The sequence below is a fragment of the Dermacentor albipictus genome, chromosome 1 (assembly GCF_038994185.2).
Source record: "Dermacentor albipictus isolate Rhodes 1998 colony chromosome 1, USDA_Dalb.pri_finalv2, whole genome shotgun sequence".
In the NCBI taxonomy this organism is placed as follows: domain Eukaryota; kingdom Metazoa; phylum Arthropoda; class Arachnida; order Ixodida; family Ixodidae; genus Dermacentor; species Dermacentor albipictus.
Window position 1 is genome coordinate 429298189 of NC_091821.1, and position 24201 is coordinate 429322389.

The 24201-nt window shown below is 45.6% G+C and overlaps 1 protein-coding gene across 1 annotated transcript; it reads left to right on the forward strand.

Annotated features, from left to right (window-relative positions):
- The first annotated feature begins 426 nt into the window (after window positions 1-426).
- LOC139059040 (mite group 2 allergen-like Ixo r 2) lies at window positions 427-14547 on the forward strand. Its single transcript, XM_070536858.1, has 4 exons — window positions 427-626; window positions 6045-6149; window positions 13075-13250; window positions 14360-14547. The coding sequence occupies exons 1-4, from the start codon at window positions 536-538 to the stop codon at window positions 14444-14446; spliced, it is 459 nt and encodes a 152-aa protein (XP_070392959.1). The 5' UTR covers window positions 427-535; the 3' UTR covers window positions 14447-14547.
- Window positions 14548-24201: the final 9654 nt, after the last annotated feature.

The window sequence follows — 24201 nt, forward strand, 5'->3', positions numbered from 1 at the left end:
AGTTCTTATTTTTTATCATGTAGAAAGCTGCAGTTATAACCATGTGTTGCATTTCATCATTTTTGATTGCTTATAAGAAAGATTGCTTTGAAGGAATGGCGATTACCGATGTACTACTAGTACTACCAAGCAAGGACCAAACCTATCGCTATCAACAACAGTTGGCGCAACATTTAAATTTTTTTTTCACGTTTCCTTTAGATTTGCATTAATGCAACATGTGAATGTGTTCACTCTAGTCACAAGTAAACTTCACACCAGCCGTAGAGTTTCTCACTGTAGTGAGAAACTCTGTGATACCAGCAATAACTGGATGATGGTGGTATGTGGTGCAGCAAACACGGCAGCAACGCTTCGACCGCGTTGAGTTTCTCATGGTTTCTCGATCCACGCTCCCTCCAGCATCGCTCGAGCGCTCGAGCGCGTGACATCGCGGTGCTGATTTGCGGGGAGCAATGGAACACTTGGCAGTTTCACGTGTGCTTGGTTCCGAGCGTCGGTCATTTCTTAACGCATCTGTTTATTATCACTTGAAATGTGCAGCATTATGACTTTATTTCTCGTTGTAAGCGGGGCATTCGAGATGACCACGGCGCAGAGAAAAGTCCGCTTCGAAAACTGCACAGGTGAGGAATTCGCGCTCCAAGCAACTGCGTTCGCCGAGTCGGATGCGCATCCTGCGAATGCTTTACGGCAGAGTGCTCGAAAACGTTATCAGCGCGGTCCACGATGTCCTGAAAAAAGAAAGAAAAAAATAACAGAAAGCTTGAGTACTTAACGAGTTTATATACTTGGGGGGAACACGAGGCATGCATGCCTGTTCATTTAGAGGAGTTATATAAAACGCCAACGAGAAAATTTTCCCCGGAATCTGGGATAACCAAAGTGGAAGCAATTTTAGATGTGGAGAGGATAGGGCCCATATTATCCTTGACAAGTGCGGGAACTCTGAAATGCATTGGTTAATTGTATATAGCGTCTTCACAAGTGATTTGCCGGCGTATGCGCCTTGCGTACCGCGTAGGAAAGGATAGTTTGTCCAATTTCCGGACATTTCGAGTGAATAGCCTGGGGATACATTATGAGTGATGTGTGGACAAAGCTTTTAAGGGCGTCGGTTAATTACGGGCTCTGTAAAAGGGAAAAAAAATGGAAAGCGAATGCTCGATCTAAAACGGCCGTTATGCACAATATATGCTTCCCTAGAGTCCTGGGTCAACTTTATGTAACGCCAAGTTCACTTTCAGTCGATGTGGGAGTCCTGTCCACTTTCAGTCGAAGTGGGATTCATGTTAGGATAATATGTGGGGACAAATTTACGCTTCCGGCCTAATTATCAGCGTTGTGAATCAAATTTAATTAATACCTTTTATATCCCCTGTTTTCATGCGTGGTAGAGGCGCGTCGTAGCTTGCCTCCTATCCTCGCTAAGCGAGGCAATTGAGTTGCTTATATTTCGCGAGAATGAGGGGCAGGTGTGTGGTGTGGAAGCAAATATAAAAGTGCATGGATTAATTATACGTATTTTTGAAGTAAATTACGTATGCAAGCCTTCTGTAGCGTGTGCTTTACGAACGGCGCAGAAGTTTGCCTGCTGTCCTGGGAGAAGAACGGGCCGCCCCCGCGTAATCAAGTTTAGCGAAAATGGAAAACAAAAAATTACGGCTGATGTGAATGCGAAGTTAAATTGTGCTAGAAAACGTTACTATATATACGGCCGTTATCCGTTATGTTTCGCAGTACCCCGAGAGGCTCCTTCGTCACATCGACTATATCTATGTGGATAAATTTTTACTAGTATTTTAGGTGCTCTGTGGCTTTACGTTGATGACCTCATTGAGCATTGAAAATAATTAATGCAAATTGTCGGGATCGAAGTGCCTTCCCACGCCTCATTACCCGCATCTCGCGCGTTGTGATTAGTTCGATCTGAGGGAACCGCCGCAACGTGGCGTACACGGCTAGCACGGCGTAAAGCCCCTCAATTTTCCAAAAGTAGCGCCATTCTTAGATCTTTCCGCCACCCCGCTCACCCAGGCGCTTCCTCCTCCACTCCTCCTGCCGCCCCAGCCTCCTCCGCTCCCCCATTGGCCAATCTGCGTCACGTGAAAGCGGGCCCCGCGCTTTTGTATATTTTTTTCTTTCCGGCGCAGAGTAGGCGCCGCGCTTTTGTATATCTTTTCTTTCCAGCGCGCTGCGACCCCCAATCTTGGGCCTGCGACCCCCATTCTTGGGCCTCCGCGACGAAGTACGGCAGGCGGTTTGAAGGAGCGCGGTAGTTTTATACAGTGTGTTAGGGCCGAGTGCTTAATTGCGATGCCGTGCTGCTGCGCCTACGGTTGCCACAACAGACCCAGTGACGGCAAAAAGCGTTTTGTTTTACCATCCGCCGGGCGCAACGCAAAACGAAGAAAAGTGTGGATTCACAAGATCGGGCGGGCTGACTTCGAGCAAGTGGCAAAGAACGCGCGGCATGTGAAGTGACACGGCTCCTCCAACCTCTTCTTTTGACGCCCGTGTCAAAACGGGCCCGTGTCCAGTGCATTGGGGGTGCGTTAAAGAACCCCAGCTGCAAAAAAAATTAATCCAGAGCCCCCATTATGGCGTGCCTTATGAGATCGTGGTGTTGGGATGTAAAACCCAAGAATCAACTTTTCTTCTGTCTTGTGTGCCTTGACTGTTCCAGTTAACGCAACACTGCTTCCTTGTGAAAACTTACAACGCAAAAGAATACAGACGCACGTAGTATACAGAGATAAAATTAGCACTTCGACAAAAGTGTTGCTGGTGCCAATGAGGGAGGGGGATAATTATTTTCTGAACCTCTTTCCAGTTGTCCCATCAAGTTCCTTCTTTCTTTTCTATCAAATTCTAACCATTTGCACTGTAATAAATAAATAACGATTTCATATGCTGGTACGTTGTTAAAATTATCTATACCGCCTATGTGTGAACACGTTGCTCATGGCCACCACAACCTGTGCATGAGCTACGTACATCTGTAAAAGGCGCGGAACAGAAACGGCCCTGCTGCCAGGCATATCTGACCGCAGACAGTCGGAATCTCTCACGCACCGGCCGAACAAAAGCATCCTGCAGGTACGTAAATTAACCTACGAAACCACGTGCACATACTTTCGCGCTGTCAAAACCTGAAACTCTGGTAATTACTCGCGTGTCTGAGCACACCGCGTGCTTGTGTCGTGTTTCAGCAACACGAATTTTCAACGTGCGCGCGCTTTACGCCTTAAATACGCCTTGAATAATGGTGCTTTTCTCTATTTCTTCCGCAAATCCGACACGACATTCTTAAGGCCAGTTACCGACTGACAAAGCAAGATCTAGATTGAAAAAACTGCTCCGCAGGACTCGAACGAACTTTTCCGCGGATTTCCTCCCGTAGCGTGTTAGCCGTCGTCTGCTACGGCAGGCCCACCAGCAGCGGCGCCACCGTCGAGGCCGCGCCGAGCGGAGGAGGAGGGAAGTGAATGGCGCTACTTTGGGAGATTGAGGGGCTTTAGCACGGCGGAGCTACAGTTGAAACTCGATTTAACCGATTTAATTATGACCACGCTCGAGTTAGTTCGTTAAATCGGGAAGTTCGGAAAATCGAGTGAGTCATTTTTCGGTCCTCGAAATCTGAAATTGTAACGTGTACCTAACCCAAAAGGTACCGCGGCATTGTATCCTCCACTAACCCACGCCTGCACGTGCAAAAAGTCCGCGAGGGTGGGCGAACTACCGTAGGATGCCTCGATGCGCGCGCTCCCCTCCGCTGCCGCATCGAGGCACCCTAAACTACCGCCGCACCCAGCGCCATCTGGTACGTACGTAAGAACGCTAGCGACTGCCGAGTCCGTTGTTCCGTGCATTGACGCGGCGTGCAGCCTCGTCAAAGTAACGCCAGGGCTGTGACTAGGGTGCCTAGATGTTTTAACGCGATAGCGTTAGAGCGCACGCTCGAAGAAAAATCCGTCGGCGTCAAAATTCGAAAGAAATCACAGAGTTCTTTTACTCATTCATTTCTGGAAAAGCTTCATTAAATCGGGTTCAACGCAAGCTAATTTCGTTAATTTGAGTCGATGTCGAGATTGAACCTTATGGGCTTGCCGAGGAGTGGAAATTTCTTCGTTAGACCGGGAACTTCGTAAAATCGGCTTTTGTTAGATCGAGTTTTAACTGCGATTTTCTGCGCAAGACGTGCTTCTTCCTTGCGGGGTTGAGTCACCGCGCAAGCAAACGTCACCGGGACGCGCCCTGATTGGCCTGCCGAGTGACGGCCCCCGGGTGCCCTCTCCACCCGAGCTCTCTTCCGATGAGCGCTTCAGCGCCGCGACAGCGCGGATAGGCACGCAACGATAGAGTTGGTAATGTTGGACCTTTGCTCTCGTGACTCCTCGTTCTCGCGCCTGGGGATCGACGAACCCTGCCGTAGAGCCTTTGCCTGCGGAGTGGAGGTGCGTCGTGCCTTTTCCTGACCGATCGCTAATTCGGTGGCCCTCGCAGGCTTTAGCGTAAACCTATCTCCGCAATATTCGAGCTTTTTTTTTTCACCCCTATATTCGTACATAGTAAGGGGCGCATCGTAGGTTCCCTTTACGTCCTCACTGGGTAGCACCCTAATTTTTTTTATATTGGCGAAAAAAATGGCGATGTGCTCTGGGTGATGTGGTGACAAAGTTCAAAGTGTGCAGGTTAATTAAGGTATGTGCAGTAACTTGCAAGTGAAAGTCGCCGAGCGCGTTGTATGTATCCTACCGATGGCGCCGAATTTATTTGGTTTTAGAACATTTTGTACTTTTCTTATGTTAACGTACGTGCTGATTTTACTGATGCTTTTGTAATCATGGAGTGAGAGCTTTGTAAAGGTGCCTAATGCGTTGCTTTCTTTCTCATACCCTTTTTCTGTACTTTCAGAGCACAACATAATCTATTTGACTAATTCTTTAGCCCGCCGGCTTGGGAGAACTGTGTAACTGTCACCGGGATCGAGTTTGATGAAAATGGAGGGTAGATTGTGGCTGATGTGCATGCGAAGTTAAAGACATATGCACTTGAATCTAGTTCTAACGAAACGGGATGTAACGAAATAATGGATATAACGAAGTAAATGAAATTCCTCTTGAAATCATCATAAAGACACATGTATTTAAAACCTCGTTTTAACGAAGCGATATTGTCCTGCCAATTCATATAACGAACTACTCATAGGCTGATCTCGGAAACCAAAAATTACTTGACCGTTGGGCGCCGAGTGCGTCGCTTTCCCCGGGGTTTCGGCACTCGTTCGCCGCGGCAGTTCAAAACTCTCGCCTCCGCGCCGTCGAGCAACACTGGTCTTTCTCACCGCTGCCACGTAGGTGCGCATTCTCCACTGACCTCTCTCTCTTGCGCGGGTCAAGCGGCGCGGCGCGCAGACAGGCGCAGCTCAGCGTGGCCTCAGAGATCTCCCCGGCGCAATCTCATGGGTAACGCCCAGGCTAGCGTTTCCCAGGCCAAGCCTGCGCGAGCCGCGCCACTCTGCGCTACTACGCGCGGCGGTGCCAATAGATTTGTGTATTCGCTTCTCCCTCTCCGTGTGGCGCACCGAGCCGGCTTGCAGATGGCCGTGGCCTCCGATATGACAGATAGAATTACGTACGTGTTCAACAAAATGTGGCGTTTTAGACGTGCATGAGCTGACAGAATTAAATTTGTGCGCGACGTGAGTGGTTCTACGGCGAGTAATTGGAACACAACATGCATATGTTGCGTGCTTTTATTTCCTTTAACGCTGCGTTCGCTGCCGGTAGCTCCAGCTAGTACACTAACGGCAGGCGCGTTATCAACATGACATAGCATTCTTGACAGATCAGTAGCGAGCACAGCTTTCAAGAAAGGAAACGCAAGCAAGACTAGATATGAGCGACCGTTAATTGCCAGTCGTTTGGGGACAAGATACGCCCCAAATATTTCCTTAGTGTGCTGTGCACGTACTCATACGCGACGCATACGCCGAACACTGTCCCATCTCTGTGCATGGTGAACACTCCATACGTGCGCAGAAGGTGGCGACGCCATCCGGTCCTTGGTGGTCACCCCGTGCAGCAGCGACCCGTGCGTCGTGCCGGTTGGCTCCGGCATCAACATCTCCTTCGAACTGCTCTCGAGTAAGTGCTTCGGTCCTATTGGCTATAGCGAATACCGCTTATAGTGTAAGATCGCCGGAGTCGCGAATATCCGCGCTATATAGTCAAAACAAGATTTATCAAAGGCTGCACACATGCAAAACATGTAGACCAAGCAGTCGCGCATATTTGAGAATCGAAACGTACGACCGGGATGTCTGCACCCGTTTAAATTTACGAACGTTGAAAGCTTAGCGACCGAGAACAGCCAGTCTTCGCATGAAGCAGACAAATGAGCAAAAAGAAAAGAAAAGCGCAGTAGATGACTTCCCAGCGGCAACGCTCCGTCAACTCTACAGAACTAAAGTAGAACGGAGATAGAAATTCCGCACACCGTACGGTGCCTCGTTCGATTTTTCGGACTGATACCACGCGCGATGCCGAAAACATGGCGACTCCGAACCATGGAAGTTGCCGCCATTCGACTGTTGCACGTGCAACCCGCGCCCTCGCTTTTGTTGTCGTCCGCTTTTCGAGTGTCGTCCGCATAAGGCTACATGGCTACATGCGAAGCTCGTTAACTGCAATTTTCGTCGCCGGCTACCGACGAAGCATGCAGCGCTGGTTGTATAGGTCTAGCTGGCGGGATGGTCGGGCAGCATGCTGTCGCGGGGAGCTCGGCTTTGAAATGTTCGTACACCCGTGGACAATGGATGGATATCGGGCGTGAGATCACGCCCACCCTCGGCCTCGACCACCACGCGATGTCGAGTAGGTATAATTTCAGTAAAGGGTGCAGCATACGGCAAAATTCCGGAAACGATATTTCCGCAATATTGGAGTTGTAAAAAAAAAATTGCTTTCCACACACGAGTTGAACAGCCAAAGAGGGTCAATGCACACCCGTTCGGCACGTATACACGTAGCATATGCGCCGCTGACAAGCGGTCGGAGGATATGCTGCACCAAATTGCATCAAATTTGACGAGGTTTATTGCATTTAAAAGAAGAAACTTAAAGTCTATGTGTGACTATTTGTTTCGAATTTTTTTATTTAGGTCGTCAATTTTTATTAAAAGTTCGCAAAAATCCAAAATTTTATGAAAACGAAACTATCCAGCTTACAACTCTGTAACTGGGCAATGAACACTAATGTCACAATTATGTGGATTGCCCCTAATAGTACATCAAAAGCGGACAAATTTGACATGTTACACATAAATCCTAAAAAAAATGAGTAGTATATGGAAATACAGCTTTTGCAGAACCCTTGTACACAACGTAACAAATTCACGCAAATTATAAATTGACATATCAAATTTGTCCGCTTTGAATTATCTAACTGATGTCTTTAACAGAACCGCGATAGCTGTTCTTGATGCAGAGCTATTAATTTGTAAACTTCGTGCTTATATTTTTTTCGCACTTTCGAAAATTCTTTCTACAAAATGCAGGCCCCAAATCGAAATTCCGCTTCCAACAGTCACTAGAATTTACCTTTATCTCTCAAATGCAACAAATTTCATCAAAATCGGTCCAGGCCTGGGTTATCTCAGAAAAGCGTTTTTGCGTTTTACGTGTATTTGAATACGCCGAGTCGGGGTTGGGCCCGAGCTAAAACTTCCTCTACGTGTCGCACAAAATCCGGCTCCGGCCGCGGTGTCGGCGTCCGCGGCCGAGAAAATCATCCTGAACCACGCAGGCCCTCCGCGTGGCGCAGAGGCGTTACTGAACTTATTGAATTTCCAAAGGTAAAATGCGTCAGAAAATTCGTAAAGTGCGACGTAGACACATATTCTTAAAACAGTTGCACCCTTTGGGATGTATATTTGTCCCACAACAATAATCGTCATCTGCCTTGCTTTCGTTTCCTTTCTTGAAAACTCGGCGCTCGCTACTTTCCTGTCGAGAATGCTGCGCGTCACACTGATAACGCGCATGCCGTTCGTGACTTGGAAGTACCGGGCTCGCATCGTTGAAGAAAAGAAACGCGGCCACGACAGATGATTATCGTTGTGTGACAAGATAAGCCTCATAGGGTGTAAATTTTTCTAAGAGTGCAACCTACATGCATCGAAGTTGGGACGCGACCGGTCACCAATAGAACCACCCGTACCAATTGACTGGCGGCAAGCTTTCCCCGACGGCTTGTGGCCCGTCATCACATCGGCCAGCGGCGCATTTCGTCATGGCCACATACTTAAGACGTTAGGCCTGGTTAGGCCTAATTTGCGCTAGCTTTATCCAACGTTACTAGACTAGGTTCAGTTTTCAAACTCCCGTGACTGCGTGGACCCACCACCCATCTCGTGGCGCTGCTGTCGCACTTTGCTCGGTCAGCGCGGCGCGGACAGGGCGACGAAGCACTGTCCGTTGTTTATGCGTTTTGGCGCGTTGTATATATGCGTGTTTTGCTGCAGTCTCGGTGCATTTTTGCGACACTCTTATGCGTTTTAAATGCCCTGTGGGTTTTGAAGAGTTTACGGGCCGTATCATCCAATTTTATTTACTGACGCGAATGCATATTTATGTACCGTTCCTGCAGCGATAACTTACTTTGAATGTGCAAGTCTGCTCGCAAGGGAGCAAATCTCACGTAGGTTGCAACATTGCACTTGTGAATGCGGTGCTCTGATGAAAGAAATAGTGCTAGCTTCATTTTTTTTATCCCGAAATGAAGCGCTGAGAGTGTGTATATACCGTGTTTCCCAGCTAACTTCAGCCAGAGTTTTAAAATATGCGAATGCTGCGTAGCTGGGCACAACCAAGGTAATGTTTGCCGTAGCTTTGAGATATTCAAATTATAAATCCGCCCAGTTAGGTAATGCGTAGTTAATTCATTATTAATTAAAAGTTATCCAATAATTGTTAGTGTACTTGTTAATTCACTAATGAATAAATTAGTTCATCTATTTATGTAATTCGTTGCCACCACCAAAGGTCCAGGTTTCAACGACCGTGGGTTCGAGTGCCTTAACTCTATTTTAATTAACTGTGCCTTAATTAACTTCGCCCAATTCACGGAGCCTTGACTGGCCTCGTGAACTGCCTCGATTGGTTCGCTTGGGCTCCCGTGACTTTCTTGGACCATCGTGTGGTCGCGCTAACATCGCCTCATGCGTTCGCATTATTATTTAATTAGTACTAAGCAGCAACAGCTGATTACAACTACTAATCAGCTACTTACAGCTACTCATCAGCAACAGCTGATTAATATAGAGCGCAGTGCACGGCCGGGGCTGCTGCGGCTCTGGACTAAGGACTCCACAGCGCACTCTGGGGCAGCGCAGCAGCATTTTCACAGCTACGTAAAGTTTTTTAATCAATCTCCTAAACGCGAGACTATACAAACATTTAAAGACACATCGGTGAAAACACTTGCTGAGTACGTAAGTTGCGAAGTCTGGACTCAAGCCCCTTCGCCAACGCAGAGCTGCGCCCGCGTAGAGCTACTTGCGGTGCTCCCGCCCTCTGGCGGCAAACCAAGACAAGGGGCCACCCGCGATGTATGGCGCCTACGGAGAGTTTGACAACTGAACCTAGTCTAGTAACGTTGGCTTTATCGGGTGTCAGCAGCTAAAGTTACAGTTTGGTGCCGAGTCGACGGAGGTCTATATATTCGCAGCAGCCGCTCCACACTCAGAAGGCGGAGAGAGAGAGTCTCTCTCTCTCTCTCTCTCTCTCTCTCAGAAGGCGGACAAATCACGTCTCACCAATGGAAGGGCGAGTGTATATCGAATGGCGCCAATAAGAACTGTACACGGTCGATATCTTTGTGACACACCGAACGGTGCGGCCTTTTCTTCTGCACGCCATTTTAAGCTACACACATTGGTGGAAAGTTATCATTTTTCCCGGAGGGTGGGGCTGAGGCCCGACCAGCTTTCTGAACCCCATCCGCATACATACACACACACACACACACACACACACACACACACACACACACATACACACACACACATACATACATACATACATACATACATACATACATACACACACACACACATACACACATACATACATACATACATACATACATACATACATACATACATACATACATACATACATACATACATACATACATACATACATACATACATACATACATACATACATACATACATACATACATACATACATACATGAAGAATTGTTCACTGATGTTACGGCCTTTTATGAGTATTTACCAGACCTCATAGTAGGAGACAGTTCAATTTCACAGCCCGAGTCCCCTTGAACTACCAAGAGACTGACATCCTCAGATGAGCCATGCGACAAAAGCAGATTCAGTTGAACATGCCAGTAAGATACATGTCTTTTGTGCGTATCAAGTCACCCTACCGTTAGCTGCGAATGACTGTGCACGGCTCACGCTTACGCCGCCCCCATGCCGTATCCAATTGCTGGTAATTGCTGGTGGGTGCAATGATCAAGGGCGAGCAGGGATGGCTACAACTTCATGCGCACTGTCTTTCCGTGCCCCTACTCTTGCAGATCACATAGTATAAATTAACAGACAGGGCTAATTGAAGATCGCTGACAGAAGTCGTCCTGGTAGTGGACATGAAAATAGGCAGATGATGATGATGAATATGATTTTTGGAGTCGCGGTGAATCACGTGGCTGTGAGAACCGTTCGGCCCCGCCGCGGCCTCCTTCATAGTGCGAGCGTTGCGACAGCAAGCGCTTGTGGTCATCCAGTGAGATATTTACAAGTTTCATGGCATGTGCATTATGCTTATTTGAATTAGTAAGTGAACGGTTACTAGAATTTAAATGGGCAATATAACTAATGTATAGACTCGTGCAAGGGTCGCGCTTTTGGTCACGTTTTTGACGAGCCTTACATGGGACCGGGTCATTTGGCCCAATTTTGCCAACTGCGAGTTTGAAATCCTCCGTAAACCTCCGCGATTGCCTCCTCTCGCTCATAGCCACGAGCAAAAGTACGCTGAGCGCGATCAGGATGAACGCACCAAATGCGATTGCTTCTCGGTCGAACCTTTTTTTTTTCTTAATATTGACTGTCAAGTTGGCAGTGCAGGCCTCACATGGATTTATACGGTAAGAATCTTGATTAATGTAATTGTCTGATACTTTGCTATCACTAAGACAGCTTCACCTTTCCAGCAAAACTGCCGCCTCTTTTATATATATATTTTTAATTTGAGTCCAAGTATAAGCGTTGCTGCACATGACTGCTATTGACTCTGATTTCGAGTAGATGCTACTTGGCCTCATGTCAGTTACTGACTGTATTAGATATATTTATGACCTCTGCATGCAGTCGCAATGTTTAATTCAATCCCTAATAAATGTAAATTATTAGGAGAGCATTTTCTTCATGTGTTGTTACCGTTGCCTAGTGTAAAAAGAAGCAATACTGAGAATATAATTTGTGTACATTTCACATGCTTTATTCGTTGATAAAAGGCTGTGCCGAAGGGGTCACTGAAGTCTGCAAGTTTTTTTTCTTTTTTTCATTTTTTCAAGGTCAAGAAAGCAGGCAAAGCCACTTGAAGCGAAGTGAACACACAGCAACATATTCATCCTCTAGGCATAGGCTGTCCATGCCAAAAGAAGTAAATGTTAGTTGGCTACCTCCTTCTCTTTAAAAAATATAATAAGCTTTGTACTGTGTATATATTTAAATATATTGTGTATGTGCGTGGTGTTCACAGTGGAAATATAAAAAAAGAAAGTTGAAGTGAAAAATACGGATGAGGCAGCCGCCGCTGGCACTTGTCCTCCTGTTGTCAGGATTTGCAGAAATAAAGCGAAAGTATGAATTAAAAGCCATTCATGCTTGTGCCAACAATGAGGCAGTCATCTTTTAGCCACAATAACATTTCAAATGGAAAGGTAGAGACAAATTAAGAGAAACCTAAAATGATGTGGGTAATGAAACTGGTTCTAAAACAGTGGTTTTATTCCCCCACCGATGTGTTGTAAAGAAAATGGCGAAAGAGTGACGGAAACAATGCAAGCTACAAGAATGGTGCGTCGAGCAGATGACAGCAAACAGGCCCGCGAGGCAGAGCTTCAGAATAAGGCGAAAGCAGCGCCGCTGCAATTTCACCATTTTTTTCATCACTCTTGGTGCTGGCCACGGCATTCGCTGCACCCACTACCCCATTCTAGTACACAACGATAACCTACAGAATGCACCTGCCTTTAGGATAGGAAGACTCTTCTATTTTCTCAGTGGAAAAATGGAAAGCAAAGTTTTAGAACGTTGCCATGCAACACAGTATATGCAGCAGCACTCCTAGTTATCAGAACACAAATGTCATGTCCTCTGACATTAGAGTACAGGACATTTGCGAAGGTGTTGAATATAGTACAAGAACGACGTGCATGCTAATGTACAGGCGAACAGGATATCTGTTTGTTTGCCTGTGCATCCGTGACACATACCCTGTTTGTTAATTTAGTTGGTAAGTGAATGATAACATCAATTTATACAGCTGACAAAACTACTAGCCTAACTTCATACAGCTGTCTAATGATTTGCTATCGCTATTGACACTTCACCTTTTGGGTGAAACTGCAACTTTATTTTACTGATTACTGCATTGTTGTCTATATTATCCCTTTCCTTGCTGTAGCGCCTTTGGGTCCTGCAAGCATGTCTAAAGAACAAAGAAACAAACAAACATATAATTTGCTGTTGTTGCCCTGTTGAACACAAGTCTGTATACAACTGGCGCAAAACCAAGGCAAGGACTGAGGAGGCAAGACACATAAGCTCGGTTTTGCACTATTGTTCTACACTTACATACAAACTAACCTGAACTGCTCTTGAGCACAAGAAAACTTGTCCAAATGTTGGCTACAGCCTGATGACTCCCTCGTTCGACAAGTGCTGATCACTACCGTGCTTCAAGTACTACTATGTTGCAGGGTCTGATTTACTTTCTTATACCATCTGAGGCACATGTGGCGCGCTGCATTGCAGACCAGGACAGCATCAACTTGCGCTTGGATCCCCGTGTACAGCTGCTTGGCATGGAGCTGCCCATCCTAGGTGTCGAGAGGGATGCCTGCAAGCTCACGGCTACTGCGTGCCCAGTCTCCGAGGGTCAGCTCATCCACGCCACAGTTCCAGTGCATGTGAACAGTTTTGTGCCACCGGTATAGCACACATACATGGTCGTTCTTGTGGAACAACTTGCAATTGAACCACCTCATCACAATGACTCGCTCATATGCACAGTTATCTTACATTATTTTGCAATTTATATAGAACATTGTGTTTGCAAACAAGATTTCTTTCTAAGTAACACAACTAAGCAGCTATGTGAATAACTAAGAGTAGTGGCCTGTATATTGTTCTGAGGCAGTGAGAGTGAAGAGACATAAATACAACGTACCAGTAAAGGTGAATAAAGAACACAACTTCATATTGGACGAACTTGTGCCAAAAGGCGAAACAACACTTCTAAGTGCACAACAATATTGGCGTGCACAATTGGCAGTCGTCAAATATAATCTCCCTGTTAAAGTCTGTCCACTATTTAAACATGCATCCACATACATACCCAAGTGCTCTTATGAGCAACTAGATTATAATAGAGACAGCTGTCTTTCTACTAAGCTGGCAACAAGTCATCAACAAAATTATTGGTGTCTTCACTGTTCTCTGCACTTCAGTTTGAGTTCTGTTATAATTTCCTTGAATCACATAAAGGTTTTGTGCACTGCATCTCAGACATACCAAGGCAGCATCAGCTTGCACTTGGATACCTGCGTGCAGCTGCATTGCCCATCTTTAAGTTCACAGGAAGCGCCCAAACCACCAGCAGTGATGGGCCACGTAGGGAGAAAGGAAGAAAGAGACGGAGATGGGAGAGGGGTTTGTTGACACGATAGCCTCATTTACAGACACTCACAATGCACAGGAACATCTGCAGAATTCTTTTTAGATATGCGAGTCGGAAGGAATAAGGCATTACTGTACTATCGGCATAAATTCAACAAGTGAGTGAAGTGCATTTTTTGTGTTCTTAGGTTTGCCTGCATTTGTAATAGCGACCGAATACAGGCTACAAAACATAAATTCGGTTCTACACCATGCTCAGAAACCAGCTGTATGGTGCTTGCATGTCCCACTTCAATGTAATTATGCATAACAGATGTCCTGGCCAGATTCTTTTTTTCTGTTCACATTTAAAGTTATGCCAATGGTATATGCCTGCCAGCTGTGCATACAAACTTCAGAGGTACTCTGTTATTGCCTGCAGGTCACGGCCGTGACAATTTGGCGGGTGCATGGTGACAAGGGCCTCATGGCATGCGGCACTACCACCGTGACCGTCTCCAGAACTTGACTCTCTCGTGGTGCATATTTGACTGTGCACGGACACCACGTGCTGGATAGTATTTTACAAGTGAAGGTGTATATAATAAGGTTGTACAGTAAAAGGTAATTATTAATCTACAAGGGTGCATTTGTAGATCAGAACTACTGCGTGATGAATTCCATGAGTTAACGCCAGTGTGCGTGCTTGCAGAAGCACAGAATGGGCACTGGGAGACACCAAGAGATTTACGAATCCTTCCTGAAGCAATTGCCCACGAAGCAGCAAAAGAGCACAAGAGAGTTTCCAAGCCATGCCTGCAACCACACATGCATAGATTTGTCTAGTAATGTGTATCCAAAAATAACTTATGCTTCATCGTGCAAACATGCATGCAATGATCCAATGAAACATGTCTGAGCTTCTTGACATAGCATTAAAGGGACGTACTCTAAAGAGAAGCGTTAAATCAGTTTGAACCGATAAAACTAGTCTTCCAAACTTTAATTTTAGTAAATTTTGCTGTAAGAGGTTGATTATTGGATGAGGAAATTGAGGTCAAAGGTTCATTTCTTGAATTTCATGCCAGAATGCTAGCGCCGTGACGTCAATGTGACGCGATGGATTTCAATGTATTTTTGTTGTATTTGGGTGTATATGGTGCACTGAAATTTCTCGAAGCTTCCTAAGTCACTCTGGCTCCTTTAGAACACAATGTAGTCCATCTTTACCGATAAAAAATTAACTAGGCCCACGGAGATGCTGTAAAAATCCACAACGACATGGCAAGCTAGTGTGCGAACTTCGAAGCAGTGTTGCTGCTAGTCTTTGACTTACTGTGTATTTCCTGGCTTACCGAGCCCCCTCTAGTGGTAATAGTGGCTTTCATTTTTTTGGCATTGTTGAAGTGTAATTTACAAATAGAGCTCAAGTTATTTTTATCTTTAATGTCCACTTAACAATGGCGGAACAGTGAAATGGATTGTCTTAGCAGCTCTTGTAACACAAGAAATGCCCTTTCATAACAGACGTTTCGGCTTCTGTAGCACTCAATTTTGCATGAGTAAATTACACGCACAAAAAAACAATACTATAACGCAAGCTCTGTGGCTGGTAAATTATTTTATAAAGCTATCAAGGCATAAAATAGCACAATCTTACATATAGAAGGAATTATCAAATTTTATTTATAGCACCATGTGGTAATGTGCTTAATAGACAATGGCAACTTAGCAAAATGACGTATATTATGTGCAGTCATCTCACACATACAGTTAACTTCACCATGCATGCAGTGTTAGTATATATAGTTTTACATGTTTTGGATGGTCTCCAGGCTTGCAAGTGCTTCCGAGAGCCTCTTCTGGACCTCCTGCAATAGTGTCTCATCATTCTGAAAGTTGCAGAAACATCTTCATACCTTTTGAAACTGGGTGTTTAGCATAGCTTAGGATCTTGTTAGCTGACCGAATTTTATCGCGATGATTTTCATCACTTGCTTTTTTTTTCTTTTCTAATATTAGTACATCATAACCACCCGAGTCTTGTTCCAGGTTTTTCGCTTACAACTGATTTCTCTGCTCCTAGTGTCACTGCTGTTTGCAGGCGACCTTTACTGCTCTGAACAGTTACCAACATTGTGGAATTGCTATACCTGCGAGGCTGGGGCAAAACAACCTGCTTTGTTTGGTCTCGTGGCTTGGCTTACAGAGGCAGGTTTTTAACTGGCAACACTGATGTGCCATCATAGACAAGATAAAAAAAATTCAGGCAGAACTCATCTACGCTGACTATCCAAGTATGCGAACAAACGTAACTCATCATGTATGAGGCACATACTGCAGCTGGACTCCTCTCTCATGCTGGACGCGCTGCACCTTTTGGTGGCAATGCCATCAGAGTTATCTACCTGACTGTTCATTTATTTGTTCTTGTAAGTTTCCAGCATGCATAGTTATGTCCCTTTGCATTCACTCATACCCCACTTCCTTTGCGATGTCTCTTTTATTTTTCTCTTTCCGTAATCATTTACACTGTATCTTTTCTGCATTGCCATGGGACAGCTCAGGTGTCCATTGGATAGCAGGACAGTTGATACCCATGGCCTTTCATTTCCTTTCCCCCCTTTTGACCTCATCTGTTAAATACAATGTTACTACTATATTACAACTACTAATGCTACTGCGCCTTTATTTTCGGTTCAATCACTTTATGTTACTGATGGTCATATGGCCAAAGTGACTTTATGGGCTTCGGAACTTCATTGTTTATGTACATGAATGTATGAATAAAGAACATTACTGTCATGATTATTGCGACAATTTTTACTTTTAAAGGTGCACAAAGCAATGGTCCCGAATGGTATGTGTACATCCCATTTATTTACAATGCTCAATCATCTGAAAGGAAAAGAAACAGCAAAAATGCTCATACGCTTTTTCAGCACATCACTGGTAATGATGCTAGCTATTTGGTGCAATTAAACATGCATGAACACTAAGCATTGCCTGTTGCATACACACAGAAACACACGTGTGCACACAACAACCTAGCATACTAAATAAAACATTCAGCCATCTACAATAATATTCCAATACTTATACCTAACATACTAAATGAAACAGTCATCCATCTACAATAAAATTCCAGTATTTACAATGTAGGAATTGCGTTCATCCATTTCGTTGTTGCGCTTTAGCAAAACACGTTTTGCGCAAAGGGGCCACACCGCAGCGAGGTTGCTTGCTAACTTTGCATAAGGGGGCTGCCGTTTTCCCTCACTCTTTCCTCCGAGGGCACCGTACAGCAGCAGGACTGTAAAACTCTTGCTGCTGTCCACCTCAATGCAGACCAGTGGCTTACCCGATTGGTCTGTTTGGGTGAGAACTCGTGTCCCCTCTCTCCTGGCAGCTCAAGCTGACTGAGGGAGCAGGGGCGTGAAAAGTAGCTCTCGGACGACAAAACGGTGCATACTGAATTCCAATTCTTCTGGTCAGCCCTTTTGCTGGCTGGCCTTGCCAAAGGTCCTTGACCCAAGGTGGGTGCACACCTATTCACTGCTCCTGTTCAGGAGGCTACACCAAAGAGGCGCAGCTCACTTTATGTTTGTGGTCGTACTGCACCGGGTTACCTTCGGAGGCTATACCAAGCTGAAGGAACATTGCCCTGGTAGCACAGTAGTTCGAAGTCATCCTACCATATAGTGGCATGTTACGGCATTCTCTGATACTGTTGTGTCACCCTTGAATTGTGGTATCTCCAGCTCATGCATCCCGCACAGATAGGGTGTACCAATTAGACAATACCAAGGTGGTCGTATAATAAACACCTTCCTTGTACTCTAGGCCTTCTCTTTGTGGCGCTCTGTCCAGAGGAGACCAAACGAGTGCCTGCTTTGAGCAGACACAACACAGACGGATGAGCTGATCGTGCCCCTAAGGGCTCGGATCCTTGGACCGGCAGGGTGGTCCGAGTGACTCCCGGTGGAGCACCGCAAGATGGATGCCACAACATCTTCAAACAAAACCTGCACAACTTGGCTCAAATATTCCTATAGCTCAAATATTCCTAAGGTCATAAAATGATACTTTCACAATTTATATGAGAGCACACTTTTGCTGACTTGACTTATTTCTCAATAGTTGTTACTATACTTGCATTTTGAAAATGAATGCTGTAATATTATACAGGAAGACTGAGGTACATACTTTCCTGCCATCCCTAAATTCTTAAGAGAGCATTACACATCTGAAAAATGCACTGAGGGTTATGATACTCCCTAATGCGAAATCTGAACTTGTATATACGCACTTCTTCCTCATATTATTATCACCATTTATCAGCCCTTTTCCCCAGTGTAGAGTAGCAGGCCAGAGCAAGTTATAGCTCAGGCCAACCTCTCTGCCTACCTGTAAATAAATAGCACTCTCTCTCTCTTCATTTTACAATACACTGGATGGCGCAGATAATCTATCTTGTGCAGCACGTTGCAAACGGAGCAAAGTGTGGTGCGACTGCCTTGCGAATCGGGAGATCACAAGAGGCAGCGTATGGGTGACAAGTGGGCAGGATTCAGAGCAGCCGTTGCAGACAGACCTCTGCTCACGTGGTGCTTCGTTTCCATACAGATGATGTATGCTACTCTGGCGTCATCTCACAGCCATTGCCACCACAAAGCCTGTCTTGCGCAGCACTATGCTTTTCTTCTCATGCTTTTGCCACAGCCTCCTCCTCCACTTTCCTCTTCGCTATCGCCGTCTTTCATCTGCTGTTGCACTCCATGTTCACTTTCATCCTTCACTGTGCTTGTTCGCCCAGCTACGAGGGACAACGCTAATGCCGCTGCTCACCACAGGAACGGGCACCTAAGAGATGAGCTCACTCAGTCACTCGCAGTTGCAGGTTAAGAACTGCATTCAGAGCCGACACCTAGTCTTTGCATCTCTCGCTGCAATCGAAACTGTGCTGCTGTCATTGCTGTAATGTTTTCTAATGGCTTATATGCACGCCACGGGAATGTGTCCCTACTGAAACGAGCAATTCAAGTTCTTTATGTTTATGCCACACAGGTAAGCATTTAAGCATAAGGTCCGATACTCTATAATATAATTATTTTCAGAGCCACTGCTTCAAGTGCATGCTTAAAAGGAGACTAAAGCAAATTTAGATTTTGGATGTATATGATGTTACATAGGATACGGTGAGAAAACAATAGTCGAATCTTGCTAAACACTACAATAGTTATCGCCAGAATATTGCGTGTAAAGATAAGTAAAAAAATTGTCTACCGAAAAGTGTAATACGTCAGTGTTGCTGTGGTACAATGGGTATGCTAGGGCCTTTGCAGACAGCATTGGCTGAAAATTCCGGAAAGCGACTTAGGAAAAAGAACAAAACATATTAAAAGCTGACAAGTTATTTAAGAGCCACTAAATGAGCTATGCCACGGTGCAGTACCATACCGCTTTTTGAATTCATGATGTAAAAAACAGCAAGAGAGGATGTAAATGCGGTGCCTGCTACCAACTGTTGTACTTTTTTCACTGAAGGCAATATCATTTAAGTACAGTCGACTTTCCTTAATTTGACGCTGGTGGAACTGACGTATTCGATCGAATGATCCGGCGGGTCGGTTTAAACAAGGTGCAGAAGAAGCATTAAAACACAGAGCTGATTTATTAGGCAGTATCTGCCAGATTCTAATACGCCCCCAAATCAAACACGCGTCCACTTGTTAAGTGTCCAAAGTAGAGACCTAACATAGAATTAACATTAAAGCCCCTAGACAAAGTAAAAGTCTAATGTGCACCCGATTTCTTAGCAAGAAAAATGGGCAAAGGTCTAATGTGTTGCAAAAGTACAGCTGGGCTTTTAAAGTTTGCTTCGCGGCAATACAGTCGTGTTATGTGGCCAAGCATACCGACGCCGCTACCATGACTGTTTTTCTTGGGAGGGGGGGGAGCACGAATGAGAATCGGGTAAATAACCGAATCCGACAGTGTGGGGTACCGTCAAAGCTTGACAATCTTCCTAATGCAGGCCGTAAAACCAGCAAAGGGGTCGTTATTGTGGACCCCAAAGGGGTCAAGCGCGTGCATGCTGACTGGTCAAGTTCTAATAATCCGGCGAAGGCCAATTTTAGGACTCAAATAATGTAAGTTTGGCCCCATAGAAATGCATAAGCGCTAGCCGGGACCTTCGTCCAGGATCGAATTAACAAAAGTCTTATCGCCTTACGCAATAAACACAGCAGCTGGTCGTCGGCATTAAGTCCCTGTCCTAGCTCTCTCTTGCCCTATTTTGTGCTTTATACAATATGATCGCCCACGAGCAAGTTCACTGTTGTATACTACTTTTATTGCAATATCAATTATATAAACACTCCAGGCGCATTGTTGCAGCCGTTGTCGGCGTGATGTTTCACACAAGTCTAAATGCATGCCGTCGCCGCGCATACGCATACACCATAGCATACAGCGTACGCCGCGCGTCGTATGCTGCATGTGCAAGTGAAAGCACGCAAGGGAAGCCGACGATCGCGGCTCAATCTGCCGCGCGCGCAAAGGAGAAAGCGGAGAGCAAACGCGCCGTCTTCCGTCGCGCGAAAGGCCGCGGGGGAACGGGAGGGAGAGGGGGGCGGCGTTGTGCTACGGCAGAAACTGCGCATTTCGCGACAGGGCGCAAGGGGAACTCACGTTTGCGGATAATCTCGCACGCCATATGTGGAGTAACGCGGGGAGGCAGCGCGGTAGGGAGGAGGGGCGGCTTCGACTACGCCAAGTGCGTACTTTGCACGGCCGCGCCAGATCGCGCGCGTCGTATCTGGAAAGGGATCTGCAGACGGCTCATACCGTTGTGTGCGCTGTGTTCTAGGCCCTCTTGCGTTGAAGCGATAGACTGCACGGAGGTCACTTCGATCGGCGCTGCTGCCGCGCTTGCTCACACCAGCGTCCAGCGTTTTGCAGCGAGTGTCCGCGGTCATCGAATGCAAGGTGTTCATGTTTGCTTGTGCGCACTGACACCATGCTTGTTAATTCAATTAGTAAGCGAATGTTTCCAAGTTTATACGATCGATAAAACTGCTATCCTTACTTAGTATAGCTTTGTACTAATTTTATATATTTGCAAGCGGTGCTTCACCTTTCGGGTGATACTGCGACTTTTTGTACTCACTTCATTATTTAGACTTTGTTGTGACACTGCAGCACGCCCCATAGTGTGTTAATGCCAGCTGTAAATTCAGATGACACATGGTTTGCTTTATTTTTCATTAAAAAATACATATGCACCAAATTATGAATATTGCCTTTCTAATTGACCAAGCTCGTGGCAGCTTTCCAAATGCCATTTGGCAGCTAAGTCTAATGGCAAAGCGATTTTGATTGAATCAGCGTCAAAGAAACTTTCCATCATCTGTATTATCAACATGTCAACACTTTCCCAAAGTAGCATTTTAACCTTGTGGACAATAATTTTTACTGAAGGCATGCCAGCTGTCACTGTAACATACTGCCACCTCTCTCAGGAGACCAGGTTGTAGGTAAACACTTGTGCTTGGTTGGCTGCAGCTTATCAGGAATGTATCAGTGGGGGTATGCATTTAGTGACAAATTTGCTCATATGCATAAGAAGTGCAATACAAAATCCTCGTGCATCTTCGAAAGCTGTCAACAAAATTTGTGGACAGTCAATGATGTGCAGTTGCGCTGCCCATGAATGGTACACTTTATCACTCTATGACAATGCGCATCGGTCTGTATGTTAAAGAATAGAACGCACAAGATAAAAAATTTTAGCATTACAGCAAGACAGAGCAAAAAGTGCATAAATGAGCTTTCTAACTGTTGGCGCAGTAAAATGCAATAAAAGTACATTTGTTTCTCCCAAAGTATTTTTTTAGACTGCTATAACAAATTTTTGCACATTTGAATAGGCTCTTTCCGATAATTAAAAAAAATGAATTAGCTGCTTAATGTATAGGAAGCCAAGAGCCCAACGTAGTGAAGCAGGACACTTTTTTGGGGAATTTGGTGAGATAGATGCAACAGAGAAGGACACGGCAGAGGTGAGAAGGCATAATCATTGACACTAACTACACACACCAGTGCAATCCTCATATATTATTTGCTATGAGAAAGCTGTTTCAAGGTACTGTCCAGCGTGCACAGCCTGAACTGTATGCACTGTTCAAGAAGACACATCACTGTTTGCATTTGGGCATGGCTGAGATCCTGGTGCAGCAAGTCCTGCTTAATATTCTTTTGTTCATAGTGGCAGACAGAGAACATTTCCTAACAATACTACAGAATTTTTCCATTCATGAATACATACAAGCGCACAGTGGAACCACTGAAAATATTCAATTAACGAAACCAAACTATATTCTTTTCATAAACCAGGCCCATGGGTGTCATTGTCAAGGTGTACTTCTCACGAAGGCAGAAAAACAGTCTGCAATCAGTAGGTATGACCTAAAATTTGTGGCATTACATCGATTATTTGATGTGCATCCAAAACTAGGCAATATCTCGTATCGTATGCAGAAATTTTTGGTGCGACAAACCAAGGTCAGCAGAATAAAAAGGGATTCAAAATGCAGTCTATAAAAGGACTGGCCACACTTTTCTACAAACATAAGCATGCCATATGCAAACAGCATTTGTCCAACGAAAGATACAAGGAAGAAAAAGAAAGCCAAGCATGCAGGTTTATAGACAAGCCTTTCAGATGAAATTCAACCAAAATGGTCACGGAGCTCATCAAATGACAGCATAACATTAAAAAGTTGTCGCAAACCAACTTGTCTCACTGCTTGCCATAGCTGTTTCCAATAGCCATGAAAACTGCAAGCTTGGCCCCAATGGTAGTGGTACTACCAGGTTCCACGACTATCTCACGGAGTTCCGCAGCAATTGCTCCCCAAATGTAAAGGTTTTCAGCCAGTTACGCTATGCTGCTGCAAAAAGACTTCTATAACTGGACATGGACATGCAACATGCCGATGAAAGAGTGGTCTTAACTAGGGGTGTGCGAATACCGAATAGTAGAGCTTGAACAGAATCAAGAAAAAAGAACCTATCGAATTGAATATCAGAAAATTTAACATGAACTTTTATGCTTCTAAATTATGTGTAAAAAACACTGCTGCACATGCTCATGAGACTAATCACATTACTAGTAACTTAGGTACCTATGAATCGAGATGCATAGTCTGCTAAAGGAAACATCAAATTATTATGCCAGAACTGGTAACAGCTCAATTCATATACGAAGGTCTGGAATATATTTTATGCGAAGCATATTACTAGAGCTCAACCCAGCTCCTCAGGCGCGGCGGTGTCGCCTTCAATACCACGTGACACCGTGACGTCGCGACAGAGGAGAAACGGGGCTCCAACTCGCGCCGTTGCTCGCGGCGTCGCCTTCAAGGCTGACCACGTGACACCGTGACGTCATGACAGAGGAGAAACGGGGCTCCAACTCGCGCCGTCGCTCGCGGCGTCGCGGCGGTGTATAAGCAGCTGCGCTTGCCTCTGCTAGACACTCACGAGGTGAGATGCCTCCTGGAGACAGAGCTGCTCGTTGAAATGAGAAGCGAAGGTTGCGGCGTGCTACAGAGACTGTTTCTAGGTGGCTTTGCTACGGTGCAGCGACTACGCGCCCCGCATCGGACGCGGTGAGCGTCGAGCAACGCAGCGTTCGGCGCGACAACGAAATGTGCGCCTGAGCAAGCGCCGCACGCCTGATCCGACGCTGACGACACCGGCTTTTCTGCGACACGAGCTCCTTGACGCTGTCGCGTTAAAATAAAGGCTAGTATGCTTCGCATCCTGGGCTTAACCTTAGCTAAGCCACAGCCAGTTTTTTATCGATAGAATGTCTGTCAAATAGAATTGTGCTTTTTTCCATCTGAGGCTGAAGAAATAGTGAAGTTGCCCTACATACCAATAGGGTTCTTGTGGGTTTTCGTCAGCTCATTAAGGCCAATCTGCGCTACAAACAAAAGCGGGGAATGCGCATCGCGTCACTCCGTTGTCGCCAACGATAAAAAGTTCTCAAATCGGGAGGGCCACGGCAAGTTCGTGCAACGTCTCCCCCTCTTCCATCCCCGCCCCAACTTTTTTTTCCTGTCCGCATACACCTGCCGTCCATGTCAATGCGTCAGTGCGCTGTTACATGACATTTTTGAGTCCGCCATGTAAATCCAAAGCTAGTTTTGTGACGGGACGCTCGAAGCTACGGAAAAGAGAGAGAAAGTGAGACCGTTGTGCGCTTACCAACGGTGT

What these genes read in the sequence shown, in the direction of transcription:
- LOC139059040 (XM_070536858.1), top strand. Translation starts at nt 536, where the DNA reads ATGTGCAGCATTATGACTTTATTTCTCGTTGTAAGCGGGGCATTCGAG. An exon ending in CCGCTTCGAAAACTGCACAG is followed by an intron (nt 627 to 6,044) that starts GTGAGGAATTCG and finishes ATACGTGCGCAG; the next exon opens with AAGGTGGCGACGCCATCCGG. An exon ending in TGAACAGTTTTGTGCCACCG is followed by an intron (nt 13,251 to 14,359) that starts GTATAGCACACA and finishes TATTGCCTGCAG; the next exon opens with GTCACGGCCGTGACAATTTG.